The sequence below is a fragment of the Episyrphus balteatus genome, chromosome 1, assembly GCF_945859705.1.
Source record: "Episyrphus balteatus chromosome 1, idEpiBalt1.1, whole genome shotgun sequence".
Classification (NCBI taxonomy): Eukaryota; Metazoa; Arthropoda; class Insecta; order Diptera; family Syrphidae; genus Episyrphus; species Episyrphus balteatus.
The window spans coordinates 126,595,218-126,620,257 of record NC_079134.1 but is presented as its reverse complement, the minus strand read 5'-3'; the positions used below and the strand labels follow the sequence as shown (position 1 = coordinate 126,620,257).

Below are 25,040 nucleotides of genomic sequence, written 5' to 3'. Positions count from 1 at the left end.
TTTCAAAAATTTTCTCAAAATTCATTGAATGGGACATCAAAAGAAAGGACTCTTTAGACTCTATTCATAACTAAAAACCAAAAGTTTGTAGGATTTCAGGTTAGGGTCAATGTGGGTAAATGTAAACAATTTCATGTCTTTTTTTTCTCTTGACTTTAGATTTTAATATAATTTTACGGAACAACTTGACAGGTATCTTCAAATGCAAATATGAAATGATGGCAATTCTTTTTTATAAATATAAACAAATATTAACCAAATTGTTTAAATTGCTGTCAAATATGGCATGTTTACAAATACCCCACCATGTTTGTGTTATTTTACAAATTCGGGGTAAATGTAAACAGTGGTTTAAAATTTAGAATTTCCTCTTTATCATATGGATAACGACTTGAAAAACGTTCAAGAAGGTATTTGAAAAAAAAAAACTTTTTCAAATTCCAATAAAAGTTTTTGTTTTATTCCTTTGATTCTTTATTGTCGTTTTCGATTGGAATCACTCAAGGATTCACTCATTCTGAAATCCAATAAAACAGTTTGAATTGCTTCCACTCAATTCTTTTTTTTTTGTGTTTGTGTTTGTTTTTCTGTAAAATTTTAAATGTCAAATATGGCATAAGACTTGAAAAATAATTAATATGTGAAAAAAATAGTAGCTAATATTCAACAAATTAATCGGGAATTCGTTTTGCAAAATATTTTAAAAGCTTAATTTATGTGTTTGAAACCAAATAAACAAATAAATTTCAGAAAACGCAAAAAATTTGAATGAAAAATAATAAAAAACAATGATTGAGTGTATTTTTGACATGTGAGTATTCATGTATTAGTGCTTCTTGATTTGATTCTGATTTGAAATCGAGAAGAGAATTTCTCTTCTGAGAAGCGTTCTGGCTGTCATTTTCATGCCAATAAAACGGTTTTAGAAGTCTTCTGAATGATTCCGGACGCTTCCGGAGAGCCAATCGAAAACGACATATATATGAACCCAATATTCATCGTTCTGCAACGTCATATTTTTATTTTTTTTTACGTCAATGACCGATTTTGCAACATCATTCACTGAAAACGATGTGTTGGCTACTTTAAAGTGTGACTCCGTGGCACTTTAGCAGTAGTAATTGACTAAAACCACTTTGTTTTTATTAAAACCAATAATTTCAGCAAAAATATATGTTTACAATTACCCCCAGAATACGTTGTTTGCATTTTCCCATCATGAAAAATATTCTGGGGTAAATGTAAACACATGCTAATCGACATAAATGTCCTGTATTTTAAAATTTGTTTATTTCACATAGAATCTACATCAAAATTCGAAACTAAAAAGTATTTGCAAATTGTACTGACTTAATTGAATCTGCAAAAATTTTTAATATTTCTGAAAGACTAACGACTTGTTTGACACTTTAAAAAATTATCTTTCACGGAAAATACGCTCGTCGAATGAATTCTCTCTTGACAGCAATGAGTTTGACGTATAATAGCGTTTTCGTTTGGTCGTCCGGGACTGTCCGGAATTCTCCCGAACGATTCTGAAACTGATCGTTTGGCACTCAATGACAGTTCTAATTCTGAAAAGAAGAGAAAATCGATTCCGAATTTTGAGGCAGAATCAAAACCAGAATCACGCACACATGTTAACACTTAAGACGTCAAAGTAATGAAATGTCATTCTTTGTTATTCATTTCTCAATTTCAAGATTTTTAACTATGCACAAACTTTAAACTATATTAAAATAATGTGAAGAAAGAAAACAAAAATAGATAACTTAATGATAATAAAAAAAAATAAACAAAACAAAACTTTCATCAGACGTTCGCATTTGATGTTTCACAAATACAAAGAAACCCAAACTTCAGAATAAAAAAAAGTATCTAACTCTGATCGTTTGGCATTCCGGATCGGACAGTCCCGGACGCTTCTAAGAATTCCCAAACGAAAACGCTATAAGTTAAAAGATACATGCGTCCGCGATTTGTACTTATGTATGCGTCAAAGAGATTTAACTGAAGCTTGTTATGAGCCATGTTCTCATTTACCCCTGTTTACATTTACCCACATTGACCCTACTGAATTATTTGCAATCGAAATATTTTTTTTTTCATTCGGAAGCAGATATTTTCGGGTCAAAGTCCCGAAACATGTTTTTCCGAATTTTCAAAAATTACAAATTTATTTTTTTAAGATTTTCGAAAATTATGCAAGGGGTACCGTCTTGAGTGACCCAAAAAAGTTATTACAGTATCTGTTGCTTATTTATTCAGCTTTCAGGTGCCGGTTTTTTTTTTTTGTTTAGATTGATTGATCGTTTATTACTCAAGCTACTAATGGCGTTTTCGATTGGCAGTCCGGAAGCGTCCGGAATCATTCTGAAAAAATTTTATTCATAGAAAACTGTCAGTTTTGTGCGAATAAAACGCTTTCAGAATGATTCCGGACTGCCAATCGAAATTACTATAATGGCGTTTTCGATTGGCAGTCCGGAAGCGTCCGGAATCATTCTGAAAGCGTTTTATTCGTTAGAGATGGGTAGTTCCGGAGCCAAATAGTTCCTGGAACTAGTTCCTCACTCGGAACTAGTTCCACGCGTTCCAAAAAATTAATTTAAACAGTTCCATCGTTCCGACACAGCCACACATAAAACAAAGAAAGAAAAGGAACAAGAAACAAAACAAAAGCGAACATGTCTCTGTCTCTGTTTGAAATACACAATACACACACGCATGTCATAGAATTATCATCCAAAGCCAACACACATGGATGTAAACGAGTTGAGCGCCAAAAATTCACAAACCAAAACCACAACTACACTCTTATGAATCATGCTCATATACATGGAACTACATTAATAGTTCCAGGAAAAAATATTCAATTTCATACTATTCCTTTTTTTGATGCATTTTCCTGAAAAAAATCTCAAATTCTTGATAGTTCCACGGAACTAGTTCCAGGAACTAGAAGGAAAAAATATTCAATATGATACTATTTCTTTTTTTGATACATTTTCCTGAAAAAAAACTCAAATTCTTGATAGTTCCGCGGAACTAGTTCCAGGAACTAGAAGGAAAAAATATTCAATATCATACTATTTCTTTTTTTGATACATTTTCCTGAAAAAAATCTCAGATTCTTGATAGTTCCACGGAACTAGTTCCAGGAACTAGAAGAAGGTGCAACAAAAAGGTGTCAAATTACTACATTTCATTTTTCGATTGCTGCAACTACAAAAAACAAATTTTGCACCATTGTATTTTATTTTTGCAATAGGGTTAGGGTATTGCAAAAGTGTAAAATTGTAAAAAAATCAAAGTCTGTATATTTGGTTATTTTAGTTTAAGAAAATGTTACACTTTTGCACTTTTACAACAATACAAGACCATTTGCATCGAATCGTGAATACCCCTACTATTTCTTTTTTTGATACATTTTAATAAAAAAAAACTCAAATTCTTGATAGTTTCGCGGAACTAGTTCCACGAACTAGAAGGAAAAAATATTCAATATCATACTTTTTTTTTATGCATTTTCCTGAAAAAAACTTAAATTCTAGATAGTTCCGCGGAACTAGTTCCAGGAACTAGTTCCGAACGAAAAAAGAACCGTTCCAAGTTCGTTCCGGCTTTGGAACTGTTTTGCGCATCTCTATTATTCGTACAAAACTGACAGTTTTGTGTGAATAAAATTTTTTCAGAATGATTCCGGACGCTTCCGGACTGCCAATCGAAAACGCCATAAGTATGCTGAGAAAAAAAACGAAGAAAAAATTTGAAAAATTATATTTCGAAAACGTATCCTTCGTAATTAATTTTAAAGTGATTTCCGAGTTTCCGGTCAAAGTTCGTAAGAAAAAAATAGTAGGATTGAGTGTCCATTTTGGCTGTAAGCCAGTGTAATCCTTGAACTGAGGAGAGGAGGTTCGATTGCAATCAAATTTCTTTCATGTAGAATCTGGCACCTCGGCAATCTGAAATGGCAATTTCTAGACAAAAACACTTCTTTAAATTTTTTTTGTTTTTAATATAAATTTTATTATTAGCAAAATAAATCAACAAAAAAAAAATGTGTTTACAAATTTTATAAGGAAGAATTAATCTCAGTATATATCCTTGGATATTTCCTCTAAAACAGGAATCCAATTTCAGTCCTAACACTTTCTATATATTGCATAAAATCTTGTCTCAATGAATTTCTCCAATCATAAAAGCCATCCTTTGTGCTAAAACAATCCACATATCGATGAGTCAATGCCAGCGACAGCGGCAATGTAACACTCTTATTGCTCTCAGTTTGCATTGTCGGCTTGTATGCATACAATTTGTGACTAAATTTCAATTCAGGATCATACAAAGTATTGTCAATCAAGAGTTTATTCTTGTGATCCAAACAAACTCCAAAGGAAGCCAATTCAAAGCGTTTAATATCTCGATCGTAATGATCAAGTGATCGCAATACTGACCCAGTATCTTGGATTTTTCTATTTGGATAAACAAATTCGTTAATATTAAGCAGGAATGTGAATTTGGCTCCATTTGTGTTGCGCATTAGACAATCAGTCTCGATTAGTTTGCGTATCTTCTTTGGGTCGTTCTGGGCAAATGGGAAATTAAAGGGGAAGTAATTCAGATTGACACTCGTCTTGCGGAGAACCTTGCGAATGTGGTATGGCACTGCGTCACCGTTATAAATGAAAAAGTGATCTATTCCAATGGTTTGATGGTAGAAAAAGAACTGGAGTAGATTCGCTTTTGTGGCGAAACTCATTGTCTTATTGAAATCTGCCATGTTTAGACAGATTGTGGCAATCTGCATGCCATGAGCAACTTGTGGTTTGACATGACGCAAAAGCAACTTGTAGCTGACTTTGCTAGCAACCTCTGTGAAGATTATCTTCTCAGGAACTCCAAAATCTCGACTGAGTTTGCATAAAAATTTGTAAGAGAAGAAATCGATTTTGTCGGTGGGTGCTTCACTCTCATCCAAATGATAAAATTTGAATTTGCCAGTAATTATCCTATCATTGCTATATTGCAAAGCACACTTGAAATTAATTATGGCTGATTTCTTGCCAGTGACAAGGGCGACAGCCTCACCGCCAGCCATAAGTTCGTTTCGTTGCCAAAACGAGGAATATGCATGAAAGGAATCGCCAATTTTTTGCCACACTGGCAATGGATAAGCAAAATCATTGAAATCATCGTCTTTGGTGGCATTTTCGAGGCGCATCATTAAAGCAGCATCTTTGCGGCCGAAAAAATTCACAACATGTAGAATGTATTTTAAACGATTGTTTTCGCTTTTATAACTAAAGAGGACTATCACACTGATGGCAGAGATCACAAGGAGTAGAAGCTGCTGGTATTTTCTCATTTTTATTGTTGTTTTTTTGTAATATTTTTTGTTCTTTTAGGAATTTTAAATCAATTTTAATTAAATGTTTACATTTATTTTTGTATTGCTTTATTTTCTTTTCTTTTGCATGGGGTTTTTGGGAAAATGTCAAAAGTCAAATAATTTTTTGTTGTCAAACTAGATGCGATGGCGTTTCAGGGTTGAGAAATTTTTTTGGAATGAGTGTGTTCAGCTGAAATAAGTGTAAGGCGTGGCTCACACTAAATTGGTTGTCTGATGGGAATTTGAGAAAGCTAGTGCTGAATCCGATTTTTTTAAATCGTGCTAAAGCCTAGTACGCTGCTGGATGTTAAACGAAAAGTCTGCAATACGCAGTTTGACACAGCGAAATTGAAAATGCTCCACCTCTTTTTCGCGCACAAACAATTGCCGGGGACAGTAATTGTATGCAGTTAAATGACATTTTCTGCTTCTACACGAAGACGCACATAAGAGCAAGAAAGAAAGAAAGTTCGAAAAAAGGGAATGAAGATTTTCTACCCTGTGAGTCTCCAGTCGAAAATTTTAAGACTCATTTTGACGTTTCTCTTTGATCTTCGTGTAGAAGCAGACATTAGAGTTTTTGTGTTTGTTTTTGTTGTTGCTTTTGTCATTGCATGTCTTTTTATGATTTTTGTTTGCCTTTATTTTATTAGGGGTATTCATGAAACTGTGCAAACTCTGGGTAAATCTGGTAAATTTTGGTGAAGTGGTAAATGTGTCAAAATGTTGTATTAGTTTGACAGAGTTCGTTAACGGCCATATTATTCACTAGTTTAAAAAATACATCTGGATGTAAAATTGTCACATGTCAAAAATAAATCCAACTCCAAAATAGTTATCCCGATTTTAACTATGAAAATAGTTAAAAAATTGTTAAAAATTACTATTTTTTTTCTGTGTGATAGTGAATATTATGGATTTGGATTAATTTTTGACATTTCAATTACTTTACATCCAGATGTATTTATTAAACTAGTTAATAATATGGCCGTGAGTGAAATCAATTCTTTTGTAAATTAAAGTCTTAAGCCTGAACTACATCAAAACACAAAGTCAAAAAAGTACAAAAAAGTAAAAAAGCTCAAAATATAAAAATCACATGTATATTTACCTGACATCTATTGGAAAAAAAATAACTAAAAAAGCTCTTTTGTTTTTGAAGTTTTAAATTTCAAATAAAATTTTTTTTTTAAAGTAAACAAGGGAAGTTCGACCTGGATGAAGTTCGACTTTGAGGGAATCGACTACCTATGTATAATTGAAAAAAAAAACTACACCCATTAAAATGGTGAGGGAACCAAAAATGAAATGCTTTTTTTTTTAATATAGAATTTATTTAAAATTATTTGACATTGTATACAAATGTTCATATTTCAAAATGCACCAATCCCAATTTTGCAGGCGTTGACAGCTTTTGAAAATGCGACGAAAACTATCCTAACAAACACTGAGTCATTTGTTGCAAAATGTTGCAAGTCTGAAGTATTTTCGCTTTTTATCCCAGAGCGGCGGATTTCTCTTTGAATGATGGTTATCAGAAACTCATCCTCAGCTTCTGCAAAATAGATTTTTTTTTACGTGAAGAATTAAAAAAAAAACTTCAATTTAACAGACCATTCGATTCCAAAATCCAAGTCTTTTATGATCCATTCTTTAAACGCACAGAAGCAACAAAATAAATGAGTTTCTTCAATTTAAATTGAACCATTACAAAATCTTTGAATGTCCCATAATGTATTTAGGTATACAAATATTCTAAAACATTTAATAATGTTATTTCTTGCTTACGGCATTGTTTTCCAGACGTTTTTATAAATTTAGCTGATAATTTTTTGATATTATTTTGAAATGACATTTATTTGTCAAAAGAGCTTTTCTTCGCAAAATGACAGGAACTATGTGATCGCAGAGCTACCTTACGGAAAGGATATACAAAATTGTTTGAGTGGTATTTGTTTTTGAAACTTTGTGAAAATTGAAAGCTTGGTCTTGTTCAAGCTTTTTGAATCGAATACTTTTTTAAAATGAAAGGGAGATATACAAACAAGCTACTAGGGGGAAGAAGAAAAAACATCTTGTTTACTTTTTTGTACTTTTTTGACTTTGTGTTTTGATGTAGTTCAGGCTTTAAGGCTTAACTACATACACCACTTTTTGGAAAAGTACAAAAGTGAAAATATTTTTTTTCTCGCTAGCGCAATTGTTTTGTGAAAAAGAGTATACAAATTGTTTTTTAGACCAAAAAATAAGCTTTCTGCATCATTAGTTTTAATTTTCCAGCCCGAAAAACTACACAAAAATGCATTTGAAAATTTTCACTTTTGTACTTTTTCACTTTTTGAGCCAATGTAGTTATACCTTTAAGGCTTAACTACATTAACCACTTTTTGAAAAAGTACAAAAGTGAAAATATTTTTTTTCTCCCCAGAAAAGAAAAATAGTATGCAAATTGTTTTTTTAGTCCATAAAATAAGCTTTCTGCATCATTTGTTTTAATTGTACTTTTTCACTTTTTAAGCCAATGTAGTTAATACTAGGTGTGTTTTTTTGTTTATCTATATAGATTTTGTGCAAAAAAACGACATCGAGATTTTTGGAATCCGTGTTAAAGTTTGGCAGCACTGGACATTAACTTTGACAACTGTCTGTCAAAAAGTTTGCTTTTGCTTTTTTTTTTTTAAATTAAAATTTAATAAAACAAAGCTCTAAACAAAATGAGAGAAAAAAAAAAACAAACAAAAAAAATCGTAGAATTGTTCCTGTTTTACCTATGCTTACTTATGATGCCCAAGGAGATGACGAACAGAGATCGCTGCCACACATCGACAATGGTTTCCATTCCAAACTACCACCAGGAATTCTACCACATGGTTTGCCCACTATGAAGGAAGTTGCATCAGCCATAACACCACTTGAATACAAAAAAGAACCTGAAGAGAAAAATAAAGTAAGTGAATTTTTTCTCTCTCTTTACATTAATTTAACATTTGTGCTTTCAGTTAAGGAACTATCGGAAGAACAAAAACAGATGATCATCTTGTCGGCGGACTTTCAAAGGTTTGTTTTACCCGCTGGTCGTGTCATCGAAAGGGCTCTATCTGAGAATGTCGACATCTACACCGAATACATTGGAGGTGGTGATAGGAGTCAAACGATGAGAGGACACATGCTAGGTTGTCATTGAATCGAGATTTCCACGAAGACCGACAACAACACATTTTCCTGAACTGGTTGTTGTTTCATATCACAATAATGAGGTTTGCATTTGTATTTTTTTCTACGATTCTATCTAAAACCCAATAACTTTTTTAAGGAGAGTCACAATGAACCAGATGGTGTTGTAATGGTCTGGAACACAAAATATAAAAAACAAGCACCCGAAGATGTATTCCATTGTCAAAGTGCCGTTATGTCAACATGCTTTGCTAAATTCAATCAAAACCTTATACTCTGTGGAACGTATTCCGGTCATATTGTATTATGGAATAATCGAGTGGAAAAGCGCACACCCATCCAGAGGACCAGAGGACACCTCTAAGTGCAACTGCACATACGCATCCAGTGTATTGTTTGCAAATGGTTGGCACACAGAATGCAGACAATGTGTTATCGATCTCATCCGATGGCAAGCTTTGCTCATGGAGTTTAGATATGTTGTCGATGCCGCAAGATACACTGGAAATGCAGCCACGGCAATCGAACCCAATTGCTATCAGTTGCATGTGAAGATGGCAATGTTTATTATGGTAAAAGTTTGTTGTGATTTTCCATTTGCTTATAAATAAATTGTTGTTTCTACTCAAGCTTATCGACATAGAATACGTTCGGGTGTGTCTGAAGTCTATGAGAAACATTTGGGTCCAGTGACGGGAATATCAACTCATCCAAATCAATCTACAACAGATTTTGGTGATTTGTTTCTTACATCGTCCATTGATTGGACAATTAAGTTATGGAGTCTTAAGGTGAAATTTAATATCTACTATAACGACCAATATGTATTACATTTTTTGTATTTACTTGTAGGACACTAAACCATTATATTCATTTGAAGAAAATTCAAATTATATTATGGTCTCCAATTCATCCCGCCTTGTTCGCTTCTGTCGACGGCAGTGGTCGCCTTGATTTATGGAATACCGAAGTGCCCTCGGCATCGGTGATTGTTTTTTTTTTTTTGTTTTGTGTATGTATGATAATGAAAATTAGTAAAAGAGTATTTACTGAGTAGGTACCTACTTATGAAAAAAAAAAAAAAAACATGAAACAAAAATGTTAAATGTTAAATAAATATATAGGTAAATTTTGTCAAAAGCTGAGTAATTCTTTCTTTGAGTATGTTATTTATTTCTTAAAACTAATACAAAGTTATGTGTTGAATTTTGTATGGAAACATTTTGTAAGTCTGATGTAAAAGTGCAGTTCCGAGATTATGCAGTGAGGCGCGCACAAATTTGTTCATTTAATTTTCATATCGCATTGGAAACTTGTCAGATAAATCTTAATGAGAAAAAGCAAAACGGATTACGTTTTAATTTTGCAATTTGCAATTTAATAATAAAATAACTTATTTCTAAGATACATTAAAAATTTTGATGGCACAAAGGGGGTCTAACGTTAAATAATAATGACAAAGTTATAAAATATAAACAAATATAATACATGGATAAACTTAGTTTAAAAAGTCTGCTGTACTCGAGTTGTTCAGACCCGGATGTCCAGTTGTAGGGTTGGTTAAGTTGGGTTGGGAATCCATGTGTTTTGCCTCAATTCCTCCCTCTGCATAACTGTTTAGGAGGGGAAAGCAATTGCGAAGAAGATTCATGCAGATTTTCTCGGGATCTCGATGGGGGCTTTAGACCCATTTGTAGAAGACATGTCCTACAGAAACAAAACGACATCAATGCAGGCAGAGTACATAAGGAATATATCGAACCAAAAAAGGAGAATCAATAAAAATATTACCTGCAACCAATTGGGGAGCTAAATGATGCTCTGAAACAATTACCACTTTCAACATGCCATTTGTTTCCACACTTCACTTATCATGCACATGTCGTCCAAGTTTGAACGCAGTGAAGCGATCTCTTATAAAATGGTTTTTCATCAACGGGAGCTGAAGGATTTTTGGGTGTTGAATGAGCTGCATAATGCAATGTTAGGATTGTCTTGCTTGTTGCTGTCTGCTGTTTGGGCTGAAAAGTGTTTTCTGGGGGAATATTTTTCGGGAGGTATGTTTGTATTTGCTTTTCTTCGCAGCGCACATACATGACGTGTATCATTTTAAAAATGTAAGAGACTGTTTTTGTGGTGGGCATTCTAATGAGGCAATTTACTAACAACAAGAGCTTTGTTATCATTTATTCATGTTGATCGTCTAAGAATAGACGTTTTCGCAAACGAGCGGGCATTCCAAGAGCATTTTACATTACATTTTGGCTGTGAGGGTTGAAGGTACCGACACGATAAGACCCAAGCGCACAGTACACAGAATTCTTCTTTTGTGAAATAATTCCTAGAAAAAAAGATAAATACGCTAGCTCATTTTAAGAATAAATTGATTTACTTTCCATCTCCTTTTCAGGTTTTTCTCTTTAATTTTGGGGAAGATATCGCACTCTTGCAAACACGTGAATCCTAAAATTATTAAATTAAAAAAAAAAACCAAAGTTTATCGTACAATTTTCATCTTTTTCCAAAAAATATGCTTATACTTACATTGATTTGTGTTGTTTGTTATTCCTAATTGAATTCAATTTAAAATATTAAATATTTTTTGTCATATATCTGTCAACTGCAGCTGTCGTTTATTGGAATCTGACATTTAATAAGTGTAATGAACCTTGGCAGTACTGTTTTCTATCGAGAGAAAGTAAAATCTGGATAATTATCTGGATTTTTCAAAAATCTATACAGATAAAGTTTTTGTTGTAATTAACACGTAAATTGTTTTCATTTCAAAAATCTCGATGTCGTTTTTTTTGCACAAAATCTATATAGATAAACAAAAAAACACACCTACTATGTTTCCACCTACGCTAAATCCGAGATTTAGCTAAGTAGATTTAGCAAAAAACTCGAGATTTATTCTAAATCTCAGATTGAAAATGGTTGAAAATCTTGGATTTGGGGTAGGTGAACCCAAATCCGTGATAAAGCGAAGTAGATTAAATCTCGAGATTTATTCTAAATCTACTTAGCTAAATCTCAGATTTACGGTAGGTGGAAACGTAGTATAAGGCTCAAAACAGAAATGTTTCTACTTTTTTCAACATTTTCAGCCCAATTTTTTTGGGTACTCTTGAATCACAGTACACATAATAAGGTAATATATTCCGAACGTTGTCAAAATTTGTTTGTCAAAAATGGGCACCAATATGTCAAATCGGCCTTTGATTTTTATATTTTAATCGCAGTAAACAGGAAATTTGTTTTTGTTTTAATTTATAAAATGTCATTTAAAACAATTATAAATTGAAAAATAACAAATTTTCCTAAAAAATTAGTGTTGTGCATGGTTTTTCGGTTTTTGTGCGTTTTTCGTCGGTATTTTAAAACAAATAAGAATTCGATAGCTGACGTTGGTCGCCAAATTGTCATGTTTTGACAATTTGGCGACCAATGTCAGTTCGGAATATATTACCTTTTTATGTGTACTGTGCTCTTGAATGTTGTAGATTTGTACATTTTTTGAATTTTTGTAAAAACAACAGAAGTGTAATCGTTCTCTTAACTCGTTACTTTTAATGTCAAAAATACTAAAAAAAAAAAAAATCGAGCCATGCGCTATGAGCCGGCATCTTTCGTTGGCGGCGACAACCGACAACGGCAGCTTTGGCTTCTTTCATTTTATGAAATAGTTTTTCGGCAAAAGAAAGTAATATTTTCTGCGGGAAATTTTAATTGTAGATATCTCATCAAAAACTCATCATTTTACCAATTTAAATATAATAAAATTATTTATTTTTGTTGAAATTTTCATTAAAACTAATTAAATGGTGAGTGTGATTTGTAAATTGATGATAAAATTGAATTTTTTTATTTCTGTTGGATTGCTGTGTGTGCGGTGTGTATAATGCTTGGTGGTGATTGTGAGACGCCATTTTGAGTTCTTGGTGGAAATTTTTTTTTTTAATTTTGATAAAAGAAAGGAAATTACATATATTTTACTTAAATTTTTATGTATTGTTAATATTGAGAAAAAATTATAAAATTGTGAAAAAAATGTGTATGCTTTCTGTATTTGTTTTATTTTAATAATATTAAAGTGATGATTTCTTCTTGTTTTCTTGAAATCAGAGTGCTTCTGCACTTCTTTTTTTTCTATATTCAAGAATGTGTATGTATCCATAAAATTAAAATCTGTAGACAAGTTTTATTTAATATAATAATAAATAAAATAAGTAAGAAATTAATCTTAAGTTCTTGATATCAATGTTATAAAAAGTATGTGCATATCCACATTCTTTTAAAATGCATAAATTTAAAAATTCTTAAGTTTTGCTCAAGATACACTGTATATAAGCAAGGCGTCCATCGATGCGAAAAATTCCTCAATTTCATACAATTCATGATTTGTTTGAGGTGTTCTGGCGAAAAGCAAAACTTCTCCGATTCGTATGAAATTAGAGAACTTTCCGCTTCGATGGAAAGGTACACCTCGCTGGTGCCGACAATATTATGAGTTTTTTTTTTTTATAGCGAAGATAAAGGGATCTTAAAATGTCTGTAGTAGTTTAACAATAGCCAATCCAAGTAGCGAAATAACTAAAATATTATTTTCTGCTTGAGTTTCTGAATAGTTAAGAGAAAAGATGGTCTAAGTCCACTTGCACCCACTCCGAGAAATGTAAAAACCAATTACGTATAAAAAATAATTATTTAAAAGTTGAAAAGTACATCTAAAAGTGTTTGGTCTACAGAACGATACTTACTTAGAGATTACCTTCCGTTGGTAGTTTGGTAGACAGACTTAGATAAGGGCCAAATTTTATATTTCCGATTTTAAAACATTGAAGCAAGCAATAATGGCAATAAGAGATATAAGTATTAATTTTTTTTTTGCTTTTATTTATTTATTTTTGAGCTGAATGCATACATATGTACATATGTATCTCAAAAATATTGTCATTTAATTTAAGTCCATTGGGGCAAAATCGACGAAGTTATGAGTATTTTTATAGGTACTTCATTTATGAAGGTTTTATAAGTAAATATCAGTGTTCCAAACCTTAAAGCCTTTTCCTAACAACTCACGTTATGAAATTGGACATTTTGAACAATATTTCAGCACATAATTTACCAGGTAAAGCTTCAAATTTGTTACATTTTAGTTTTTATTTTACAATAACAAATAAGCCCTTTTTTATGTGTCACCATACAAAATTCACGAAAACATGCCTTCTTTAGATTTTTAGATTAAAATGATTTTATTTATTAACAACATAAGTATATAACAATTTACATTTACAAAATCTTTATGGCATGGCTATGCCGTCTGCCGATTGGTACTGTTTATGAAATTAACAAACATTTTTTTAAATTTAAATAAGACATATTTTTAAAGAAAAATAAAATTAATCACTAATAATTTACTTGAAATATTAGAAGCTAGCATTTAATATTCTATCTCTATAACTAAGACCTGTTTTACAAAAAAGTAATAGCTCTTCTGTCAATTCTTTCAATATATTCAGAACTTGTTGCGTTGAAAGCGTATCTTTACCGAAGGAATGTCGCCTTGTTTCGCGAAGAGTCGGACATCTACCCATAAAATTAAATATGTCTTGTCTTTCTGCTGTGTTACATACAGGGTGTCCCAAAAGTAATGGATCAAACGAAGTTTGCTGATAGGGGATCTTAAGGGCTCTCAGAATTTGGTAACTTGTTCATCCCAAATCCTTACGGTTTTTGATTTAATGCAGTTTTTGCGAAATTTGGATAAATCCCGACTTTGCAACAGTATTTTGCTTCCTCCGCTCATAATTGATTTTTGTATTTTACAATTCTTTCACTAAAACATTGCCTAATAATAAGAACTAATTAATTAATCAAAATATTTTTTATTTCATTCTCTATTTTGCTGCAAATAAATTAACAGTTCCATGTTTTATAAAAACTTAATTTCTTACTTTTATTTCAGAGCAACACCCTGAACAAAATTTGTATGGTGTGACCCTGGTTTATTAATTTGAAAACTTGCCGTGTTATTGCAGTTGTCAAAAATGTATAACAGTTTTCAAAGTTGAAGTTAGAACTAAAGATATTACAATTTAAAAGCAACAAAACAGGGTCTTTCAGAGAAAAATAACAAAGAAAAATAAACAAATTTTCTCGACTGTTGTTTGTTTATTTCTTTTTGAATAAAAGCCTCGATTTTTGTTTGTTATTTTGCTCTGAAAACCTCTGTTTTTTTGCATTCAAATTGTAATATCTTTCGTTCTAATTTCATCTTTGGAACTTTTATACATTTTTGAAATCTGCAATAACACGGAAAGTTTTCAAATTAATAAACCAGGGTCAGACCATAAAAAATTTGTTCAGGGTGTTGCTCTGAAATAAAAGTGAGAAATTGAGTTTTCATAAAACATGGAACTGTTAATTCATTTGCAGCAAAATGGCGAATGAAATAAAAAATATTTTGATTAATTAATTATTTCTTATTATTAGGCAATGTTTTAGTGAAAGAATTGTAAAAAACAATTATGAGCCGAGGAAGCAAAATACTGCTGTAAAGTCGGGATTTATCGAAATTTTACAAAAACTGCATTAAATCGAAAACCGTTAAGATTTGGGATGAACAAGTTACCAAATTCTGAGAGCCCTAAAGTTGGCCTATCAGCATATTTCGTTTGATCCATTACTTTTGGGACACCCTGTATATTGCACAATATTGGAAGGTCATCTCAGTGTGGCCTATAATTGAGAGGAAGAAGTTCTACCCTCAGTCTTAGCATCATTGAGATGGATTCTACGCCTAGTTCGTCTCGGAAGTAGTTTGCATGTTGAAGGTTATAGTTGAATCTACTGTACACCGATCTGTAAAGGGATCCTCTTGCCTCACTTTCATACTCATTCCTGCAGTTTATATCTGTGGTGGAAATGATCTCGTAAATTATCTAGGTTTAGATCGAGATTACACAAACGTGCATGATCCAGCCACTCATCGTACCATCCAACTTTTCTGCTCACTGTTATCATCATGATCTTTTTCGGAAGTCGATCTTCATCCATGTTTAAGACCTTTATAATGTTATCAGACTGTAACTTAAGTGTTTTTATGAATAACGCTGATAATCCAGTTTCCAGGTTCAACGCATAGTTTGGTGTGTTCGATGGTAGCCTGAACATGCGTTTTAAGTAGAAACGTAAAAGTTTTTCAGCTTCATCTTATTGCTGAACTCCCCATACTTGCGCTGCGTAAAGCGTGATTGATTCTGCAACTGATTCAAAAACTTTAAATTTTGTGCTATGGTTAAGGTATTTTTTGGAGAAACACATCTTCCAAGTGGAGTTTATTGCAGTTTTTGCCTTTGCAAGTTTATCTTTTAAGTGCTTTTCCATTTTTAAATTGCAGGTGAAGATCACTCGAAGGTACTTGTATTCACTGACAACTTCAAGTCTTTCGTTATTGTAGTGCCACTTCTCATTTGCTCGTAGTCTGCCTCTCCCTCTATTGAAGATCATTATCTTCGACTTCTCTTGGTTGACCACTAGGTTCCATTTGGCACAGTATTCGCATAATCGATTGATCATCAGTTAAATCGTATCCGGTGAATGAGCTAGAATCACTATATCATCTGCAAACAGAAGTGCTTTGATAGTAGTACTAAATTAAATAATCACAAAACAATAACCTGTTTTCTGGCCAAGCTTTCATTTAAATACTTCTTAAACTGAAGGTTTGAGGGAATAATGTTGTTTTGCACTTAAGGTACCGTACCTGCCATCCCTGTTAATAAACAAAATTATTGGTTTCATTTTAACGCAAAACGACACTTTGAAAAAAAAAAAAACATAAGAATAGTAATTATTTTTATGCGAAACGACATACATATCGTCGGTCTCATGAGAAAACCTCGTAACTCCCAAAATCAAAATTTTACAGGAGAGACGAAAGAGTAAACAAACAACAGAGTAGTTGGGAAGAAACGCGCTGTGCAAAATTTGAATTTAAGTCTATTTAGAGTTTTCGGAATGACCCCAAATTTTCTGGGTTGCTCCGCTGACATATTTTCTAAAGAATGGCATTCAAAAGTCATTTTTGAAAAAAAGTGGAGTTACGAGGTTTTCTGTATGTACATAAGTCTCTCTATTTTTTTTTTTGTTCTAAAACTTTTAGCTCCTCCGATGAACTCTAGATGAAAATTAATTTTTTTAAGAAAAAAAATATTTCAAATCGCTTTTCTGAAAAACTCTAGATTTTAATATAGACGACGAAGTGTTAATATAAGCAACTAGATAGTCTTGACTGCTTACCTAGTGGTGTTGGATTTATATCCCATTCAATCGGAAGCTACCCGTGGGGTTTTATGAGATAGTCCATCTTATTTTCAATTCACCGTTGCAACAAAAATTCCAAACAAACAAAATTTTTAATTTGAGTATAAATGTGATAAATTTAAGATAGAAAAAACAAAAGCTGTTCAAGGTCTAATCAAAATTAAAAACCCCTGAAGATTTTGGCAAAAAACCAAACGAAACGTCGGGAAAATTAATGGATTAGTCTTTTATGCTTTAAAAACTCAATGATCATAAAAGCCCAAATCAAAAATACATAATTGATACTTACATCACTAGCCATGTTTTTGAAATACTCAGTATTTTACTGATTAAACATTTTATGCTGTAAACAACAACAAACAATAAATTACTTTATTGTTGAAGGGTCAAAAATGTTATATGAAAACCTTGGTATTATGAAACCAAAGCTCACTAACTCCGTACGTGTTGTAAAGCACATTCCACCACAGGAAAATGTATGACCAACCTCTATAAGGTTCTCTTGTTGACTTTAGCAAATCTCTCCCCAAACATTCACACACATTTCATTCCATCGTCCATCCCTTGAATTTATCATCTGATAAAAGAACCATACTACTGAAATTATAAACTAATAAGAGATTTGTTCAGTAAAATCATGCGTTAAATTGGATCATGAGTAGGTATATTAAAATGAAGGGCCCAGGGGAAAAACGGCACATGTCAACTTTATGTCAAAATTATGTCAAAAACTAATGATGAGGTCTTGTAGTATTTACTGAGCACTATCTAATGGCATTTTAACTTCTAAATAAACGATCCAATTATGACCGATTGTCAGGAAAATTCATGACATGATGATTTATTCTGCTTTTATTAGGTAGTTTTCTGCTGTGAAAAACAACCTGATACATGACCAAAACAAAAAGCTTGAACGCCCTGATTCTACAAATTAGGAATTGAAAAAAACGGCTTCAAAGTTTTGGAAACTCGTGCAAACTCATGGAAGTTCGTGCAACGGACATTGATAGTTTAGGCTCCTAGGCAACAGATAGAGCATATTGGTCGACCGCGACGCAGTGAACAGAGGGAACGAAAACAAGTTAAATGAAAATGTCCAAAAATGCAGATTCGCGGTTTTGGTTTTGTGCCGACGACCGGCCCGTCGCGACGGTATAAAAACTAAAAAATAAAATGTTGTTTTTGTAATTTGAATGAAGGGCTTACAGTTCAGTTTTTAATTTTGTAAAATCCGTTTGGCGATTTCATGCTGAAGATATACATATATTGTCGTTTCCATCAGTGTTTTCTTTTAAGAGCTTTGTGTATGTTTTGTTTTAAGTCAATTCTTGATTAAAGTTATTTAGGATATGAAAAAAACATCCCTTTTATAATTTTTGCTTTAAATTCTTCTCATTACAGGAATACAAATTGATTATTGAACGCATTGTTGTTGTTAACGATATCAATTAAAATTCAATTTTTAATAGCATAGTTGCCAATTCAGCTCATGAGTAATCGGGAGGCTGAACTTGATCGAATCACTGTTAAAATTCATAATATGAAACGTAGCGCATCGCGCGATTCACCAAGAAATAAACGTAGAGGAAGTATGGGTCGTTACGATAATGGAGGAAGTTCTGATGAGCGCATGTCGCCTGATCGTTTGCGCCGCCGCATGGCACGTTCACCAAGTCCGCGAGGACGATACATGTCACCACCGCATCGCGAAGATTATGTCCGAGTTCAGGCCGATAGGCCAACTTATAAAGTTTTATGCGTGAGCGCACTACATCCGAAAGCTTCCGATGAATTCATCAAGGAAACTCTTTACAGGGACTATAAGAAGTTTGGAGACTTCAGTATTAGAATATCTCATGACTTGGACGAACGCGTGGCATATGTGTGCTTCCGTACACCAGAGGATGCCCGCGAAGCTAAGCATCATAAACCCCGTGTCATACTTTATGACAAAATTGCGTTAGTTGAGCCAGTTTATGAGTCATCATCGCGCAATGAATATCGGGCTCGTCCTCGATCAATTACTCCTCCACCGGAGTATGATCGACATTCTCATTATTATCCTCGCTCACCGGTAGCTCCACCTGGGCCACCAGAGAGGCGTCGTCCTCCTATCGACCCTTATGATCGTTATGGACCACCACCGCCCGGACCGATGCATCATCCCAGAGAATTCCGCCCTGTCGTACATCACGACTATCTTCCTCCCCGTGGGCCACCAATGCATCACGTGCCACCTCACATGCATCCGCCACCGCATCACTATATGCCTAGGCATATGGTGCCTAGGCCACATATCCCATATGAGAAGCCCGAAAGTAAGAAAGACAAATTCCCCAACTACTTGCATCACGTTCAGCCCGAAGACGATCCGCTTGCTACCCGAACCCTTTTCGCTGGAAACTTGGAGGTCAATATCTCAGATGAAGAATTGCGTCGCATCTTTGGCAAGTATGGCATCGTTGAGGATATAGACATCAAACGCCCTCCACCCGGCACAGGCAATGCCTTTGCATTTGTTAGATATCAAAATCTTGATATGGCTCACAGGGCAAAGCTCGAACTATCCGGCCAGTATATTGGAAAATTCCAGTGTAAAATTGGTTATGGAAAGGCAACACCAGCAACTCGCATTTGGGTTGGAGGTCTGGGTGCATGGACTTCTGTTACACAGTTGGAGCGAGAATTTGATCGTTTTGGAGCAATTAAAAAAATTGAATATCAAAAGGGCGACACATGTGCTTACATTCAGTATGAATCCGTTGAGGCAGCAACCACAGCAATGAAGGAAATGCGTGGCTTCCCACTTGGCGGGCCCGGAAAACGTTTAAGAACTGATTTTTCAGAAATTGCTGGAGCCGTATCTGCTGCGTTCAAAGCAAAATCATCGACACCAGCTCCATATGAAGAGGGCGGTGAGTTCAGACGCGGAGAATATGACTATCATGATCCGCACTACGATGAAATGGCACCTTATCACCATCCAGCACCACATTACCATCATCCGTATCCACCGCGTGGAGGACACCGCGGTCGTGGTGTTTATCGCGGACGAGGAGCGTATCGTGGCGGCTATCACAATGATGTACATCGACCACCACCAGCCGGTGCAACAGAAGATGAATGGCGTCGACCACCACCCGGAGAATTTGACAGAGCTCGTTCAGGATCACGAGAACCTGGTGTTGATAGATCGAGATCTCGTTCTCCCAGGCGTCGCAGTCCCGATTCGGATTCAGATTCATCTACGAGACGTAATGGAGCTTTGAGTGCTGCTCGCACACTCACAGACATTTCTAGAAAATGCAGCACTTTATGGGAAGGCTCATTAATTCTTAAAAGTTCTCTCTTCCCTGCCAAATTCCATCTCACCGATGGTGATTCTGATATTGTTGATTCTCTGATGCGTGACGAAGATGGCAAGCACAATCTGCGTATTACACAACGTCTGCGTTTGGATCCACCTAAACTGGAGGATGTTCAAAAGAGAATTACTTCTTCTTCATCGCATGCGATCTTCCTAGGATTGGCCGCTCCAACAGCTGTTGTTCCAGCTGATGATGCAGCTGGTGGTGTGCAGACACGTCCACTTCGCAACTTGGTTTCGTATTTGAAACAAAAGGAAGCAGCTGGTGTAATATCGCTTCTGAACAAAGAAACAGAGGCCACAGGAGTCTTGTATGCATTCCCACCATGTGATTTTTCAACAGAACTCTTAAAGAGAACCTGCCACAGTGTCACTGAGGATGGTTTGAAGGAAGATCATTTGGTGATTGTCGTAGTGCGCGGAGGAACTGCTTAAATTATTGTAAAGAGGTAATTTTAATTAAATTATAATATTTATTGTTAATTTTGATAAACTCCTATGTGAACTTTGTTTACTTTTTATAAAATTCTTTTTGTTTTCTATCTGTTAAAATTATGTAGTTGAAAGTAACGTGTCGAACGAAGAAAAAAATTTAACGTTGATAGAATCTTAAATTCTAACACTTCATTCATTTTTTTTTTTTAAACTTTTGTAGTAAATTTTGTAATTTCGCACACAGGTGCGAATTTGGCACTACACAAATAAAAGAAATAACAATTTATAAAAAAGTGGGTGGAAAAAAGTCTCTTTATAATGGTGACAATATATTTTTTTGGAATTGTGTAAAATATAGGACTACAAAATTTGAGACTAAAAAAAATAAAATAAAAAATAAAATAAAAAAAAAATAAAATAAAAAATAAAATAAAAAAAATAAAATAAAATAAAATAAAATGAAAAAAAAAAAAATAAAAAAAAAATTAAATAAAAAAAAAAATAAATAAAAAAAATTAATAAAAAAAATTAAATAAAAAAAATTAATAAAAAAAATTAAATAAAAAAAAATTAAAATAAAAATAAAATAAAGAAATTTTTTTTTTAAATTAAAAAAAAATTAAAAAAATAAATTTAAAAAAAAAAATTAAAAAAATAAATTAAAAAAAAAATTAAAAAAATAAATTAAAAAAAAAATTAAAAAAAAAAAATAAATTAAAAAAAAAATTAAAAAAAAAAATAAATTAAAAAAAAAAATTAAAAAAAAAGAGAAACTCGACTTATTTCATGAAAACAAAGTTCAAAACTCAAAATTTTATATAAAACTTCGATTTATAGTGAAACTCGACCTAAAAACAATTAAAATTTAAATATTCAAATTAAAATAAAAAAAAATCAATTAAAAAAGTAAAAATAAATATAAAAAAGTAAAACTAAATATAAAAAAATAAAAATAAATATAAAAAAAATAAAAATAAATATAAAAAAATAAAAAATACGGTTGGAAAATTCCACTTAGACTGACTTATTGAAAAAAAAAAAACAAAATAACAATTATAATACGATGTAAATATTTTGTTATACATATGTATTGTAATGGATAAGAAATTAGAAAAAAAAAAATAAAATTCAACCGATGGCCCAACGTTTGTGCCAGGGCGAAACTCATTGTTTGGTCATAACTCCTGGCAAACCAATAAAAAAAATCAGAGCACGGGCTGATTTTTATATGAATAAAATTTTGTGTATAAGGGTTATTAGTTAATTTGCAGTGTGATCCCTTTGTGTAAAAAAACATTTAAACAAGAAGCTTCTTAGTAAGCAGAGTCAATTTTTATATTTCACAAATAACAAAAATTGACCTATTACGTATAATATGCCTTTCTTCTCAAACGACATTGTTAATTTTGACCCTTTTAACACATTGATTTGATTTGTATTAACTTTACTTTTCCTTTTTCTTATATCCTTCCAATGTGTACTTTATATATTACAATATTAATCAATAAACTAATTAATTGTTTATAATCTAATTTCATTTCAGATCTCTTGCGCTTTGGTGGGTCAAATTAATGAACAAAAATCTCTAATTTGTAGAGATAATGTAGTAGGTGTTAGAGAACGTTCATATTCGACGGTATTTTTTTTTTCATTTATTTTATAAATTTATATAAACTATAGCAATAAAAGCTATAAATTAAAAAAAAAATATTACTATAATAATATTATATTACACCAACAAGAAGAAGTGAATGTTTGTGAGAATAGAAAAAAGCAAAAAAAAAAAAGTTTTGTATAAAAAAAAGTTCTTAATTTTAAAATTAAAAACAAAGAAAATATAATTAATGTGCAGTTTAGTGAGTAGACTTCAAATATTGACCGACGATTCCTGTTTGAAATTGTTTCCATTAAAACCACGAACTAAAAATTTACTAAAAATTTTATTTCTCTCTATAATATTATTGTGTTAAACTTAACTTAATATTTTTTTAAAAATTTTTGATTAGAAAAATTAAGAACAAAAAAAAATCTGTGCTCGTTTCAACAAAAGTACACTAGGTGATTTATGATAATGAATAGTATTCGTGGTGAAAAAAAAAAATTAAAATTTTTAAAACAAATTGAAGAAAACAAAATTGAATGTTCTTGTGATTTTTATGATGACGTGCTTAGTTTTCGTTAAATAATTGACGTAGTTGTTTTCCTCTCAATATAACAAAAACCAAAACAAAACGTGATGTGCTTCTGTTCTCTTGGAAGATTTTCCTCTGAAAACCCCCTCAAAACCAAACCTTTGATGATTGTTTTTCTCACAGTTTATAAAAATCATGATTGAAAAAGTGATGGCGACAAAAAATTGCATGCAACAAATTTGCATTCAAAAAACCATTTAATTAAAAAAAAATCTTTTGTTTAACAATAAGTTGTGAAAGTTTCAGAAGTGGGATCTGGAGAGAATCAAATTGTTGTTTCTTCTCCCCATACGATTCAGTATCTATGTAATCTAGTTGTGAGAGATTGTGAATACGAATGCCGCCAAAAATTAATTTCTCTTTGAATTTTTAAATTCAAAATCAAAATTTGTTGTTTTATTTGTTTAAAAATATTTGTTTAGCCTTTTTTTTTTAAATTGATTAACGGTGTGCAGTGCAAGTTAGTGCAGAAAGTGCAGAAGAATGTCAATCAATGAAAGTGTATGACATTCAAATCCCTTCAATGGAATTCCTCCCGACTACTGGGCAGTATCAGAACGCCATGTAGCATTTGTTCCAAAATTGTTTTATCTGAAAAGGTTTTGCAAATGTTACATTGTTTTCTTAATAATTGCCATTTCATACAAGAGCACATGACAACAAATTCAAGTTTCAGTTTTAGTTTAATAAATAAACACTCACATCTGTTTGCAAGAAGAAGAAGAAGAGATGTGTAAGAACAAGAACACAAACATTTTTACCCATTTTTTGGAAAAAAAAAAAATTACAAACAACTTTTTTGCATATGTTTTATATTTTTCTTGTCTTGGTCATAATTGATTGTACTTTGCAAAAAAAAAATTAAAAGAACTATAGTTTTATTGTGTAGTTGAAGTTGATGTGAACATAAAAAACAGAGAGAATATTTTGTAGAATATTGTGCTTCTTTCTAAGAATAAAATACAACCTATATATCGGATTGAAAATTTATGAATAAAGTTTAAAATAATTATAATAAGAAAAGTTTTTGATTGTTCTCTTTCTTTGTTATTCTCTCTGAGAGTTTTTTTTTTCTGTCGTGTTTATTGAAAATTTCAAATTTTTTAATTTTTTATTTTGGTGATTTGTGTGTGCGTGGAGTTGTTAAAACATTCTGGGTGCATAAAATAAGACAGCATTATAAATGACAACAGCAACAACAGTGAAGTTAATTGGTTGAGATCTCTCCAAACAAAACAATGTGTTTTCTTTTCTGGGGCTATTATTTTTAGTGCTTTGTCTCGGGACTGTATTTAATTGAAACATCTCCTATTAAGAGTGTTTTGAATTGTGTTTTGCTAAAGAGAGACAAAAATGGTAAGATTATGTGAGTAAAGGATTCTTAAGCTTAGGAAAATACTTAATTTAACATTTATAAATTCATGTGACAAGATCAAAATGTGTAAGCCAATTATTCTGTGTTAAAAAATAGTGAAGTGTTTGGTCGTTCAGTCTTAACTGAATCTCAGAAACAATCAAATAGTATTTAGAAGGTTTAATCAGTATTTCTTGTTTCAAGCCTCAGGTAAATACATTTATGTACAAATTAAAGATTAAATCTAAGACTAACATTTTTACACAATGCACACCCACAAAAAGGTTGATTGAACACCAGTTTCTTTTGAAACTGAGTTGAGAGTGACAAAACTTTGTGTATTATCAAAAAGTTTTGTATTATCATTTGACACCAGTTTAAAGAAATTAAAAGTATCTGTGCACTTGCATACATCATCACTTGCCTTGCACATGAGCTGCAAATATCAATAAGTTTATTTATTTCAGCAATTTCTAAAGCTAGCCTTAATAGCTTATGTGAAAGATATGACAAATTTCACGGCCATGAAAGTTTATAGAAAAATGAACATCACTCTTGTTATTTATCACAACACTGTACATAAATCACATCATCATCATCATTGGTATTTATTATATTTTATACGTTAGCTCAATGGCGTTTAGGTTTAGGTGATCAATTACTCGTAAGTTGATGTACATAATTGATTTATTTAAAAAATTAATTCATATTTTCACCCTACGTTTCGACAGTTTTTCCCTTCTTCCTGAAATGGTAATATTTGTGGTGTTTGGTATAAACATGATGACTTCTATA

At 32.3% G+C, this 25,040-nt stretch overlaps 3 protein-coding genes and 1 long non-coding RNA gene across 5 annotated transcripts in view; 2 read left to right on the top strand and 2 right to left on the bottom strand.

The window, feature by feature from the left end:
• LOC129906842 (elongation factor Tu) overlaps positions 1–25,040 on the top strand; it is a 153,674-nt gene that overhangs the window by 54,922 nt on the left and 73,712 nt on the right. The gene's annotated exons all lie outside the window — the stretch shown is intronic.
• Positions 4,036–5,499, bottom strand: LOC129906843 (uncharacterized). Its single transcript, XM_055982795.1, has one exon. The coding sequence runs from the start codon at positions 5,369–5,371 to the stop codon at positions 4,124–4,126; it is 1,248 nt and encodes a 415-aa protein (XP_055838770.1). The 5' UTR covers positions 5,372–5,499; the 3' UTR covers positions 4,036–4,123.
• On the bottom strand, positions 9,920–11,244 carry LOC129906851 (uncharacterized). Its single transcript, XR_008770859.1, has 4 exons — positions 11,114–11,244; positions 10,962–11,032; positions 10,361–10,910; positions 9,920–10,276 (listed from the first exon to the last, which is right to left on the bottom strand). It is a non-coding gene; the product is annotated as an uncharacterized LOC129906851 (long non-coding RNA).
• On the top strand, positions 12,239–22,407 carry LOC129906839 (RNA-binding protein spenito). 2 transcript variants are annotated; one of them, XM_055982784.1, is made up of 3 exons: positions 12,239–12,393; positions 18,299–20,713; positions 22,243–22,407. In XM_055982784.1, exon 2 carries the CDS (start codon positions 18,387–18,389, stop codon positions 20,697–20,699), a length of 2,313 nt encoding a protein of 770 aa, XP_055838759.1. In that variant the 5' UTR covers positions 12,239–12,393; positions 18,299–18,386; the 3' UTR covers positions 20,700–20,713; positions 22,243–22,407. The 2 variants fall into 2 exon arrangements, with proteins under 2 accessions (XP_055838759.1, XP_055838760.1); XM_055982785.1 differs by lacking the exon at positions 12,239–12,393 and adding an exon at positions 12,405–12,734.

What these genes read in the sequence shown, in the direction of transcription:
- LOC129906843 (XM_055982795.1), bottom strand. Translation starts at nt 5,371, where the DNA reads ATGAGAAAATACCAGCAGCTTCTACTCCTTGTGATCTCTGCCATCAGT.
- LOC129906839 (XM_055982784.1), top strand. Translation starts at nt 18,387, where the DNA reads ATGAGTAATCGGGAGGCTGAACTTGATCGAATCACTGTTAAAATTCAT.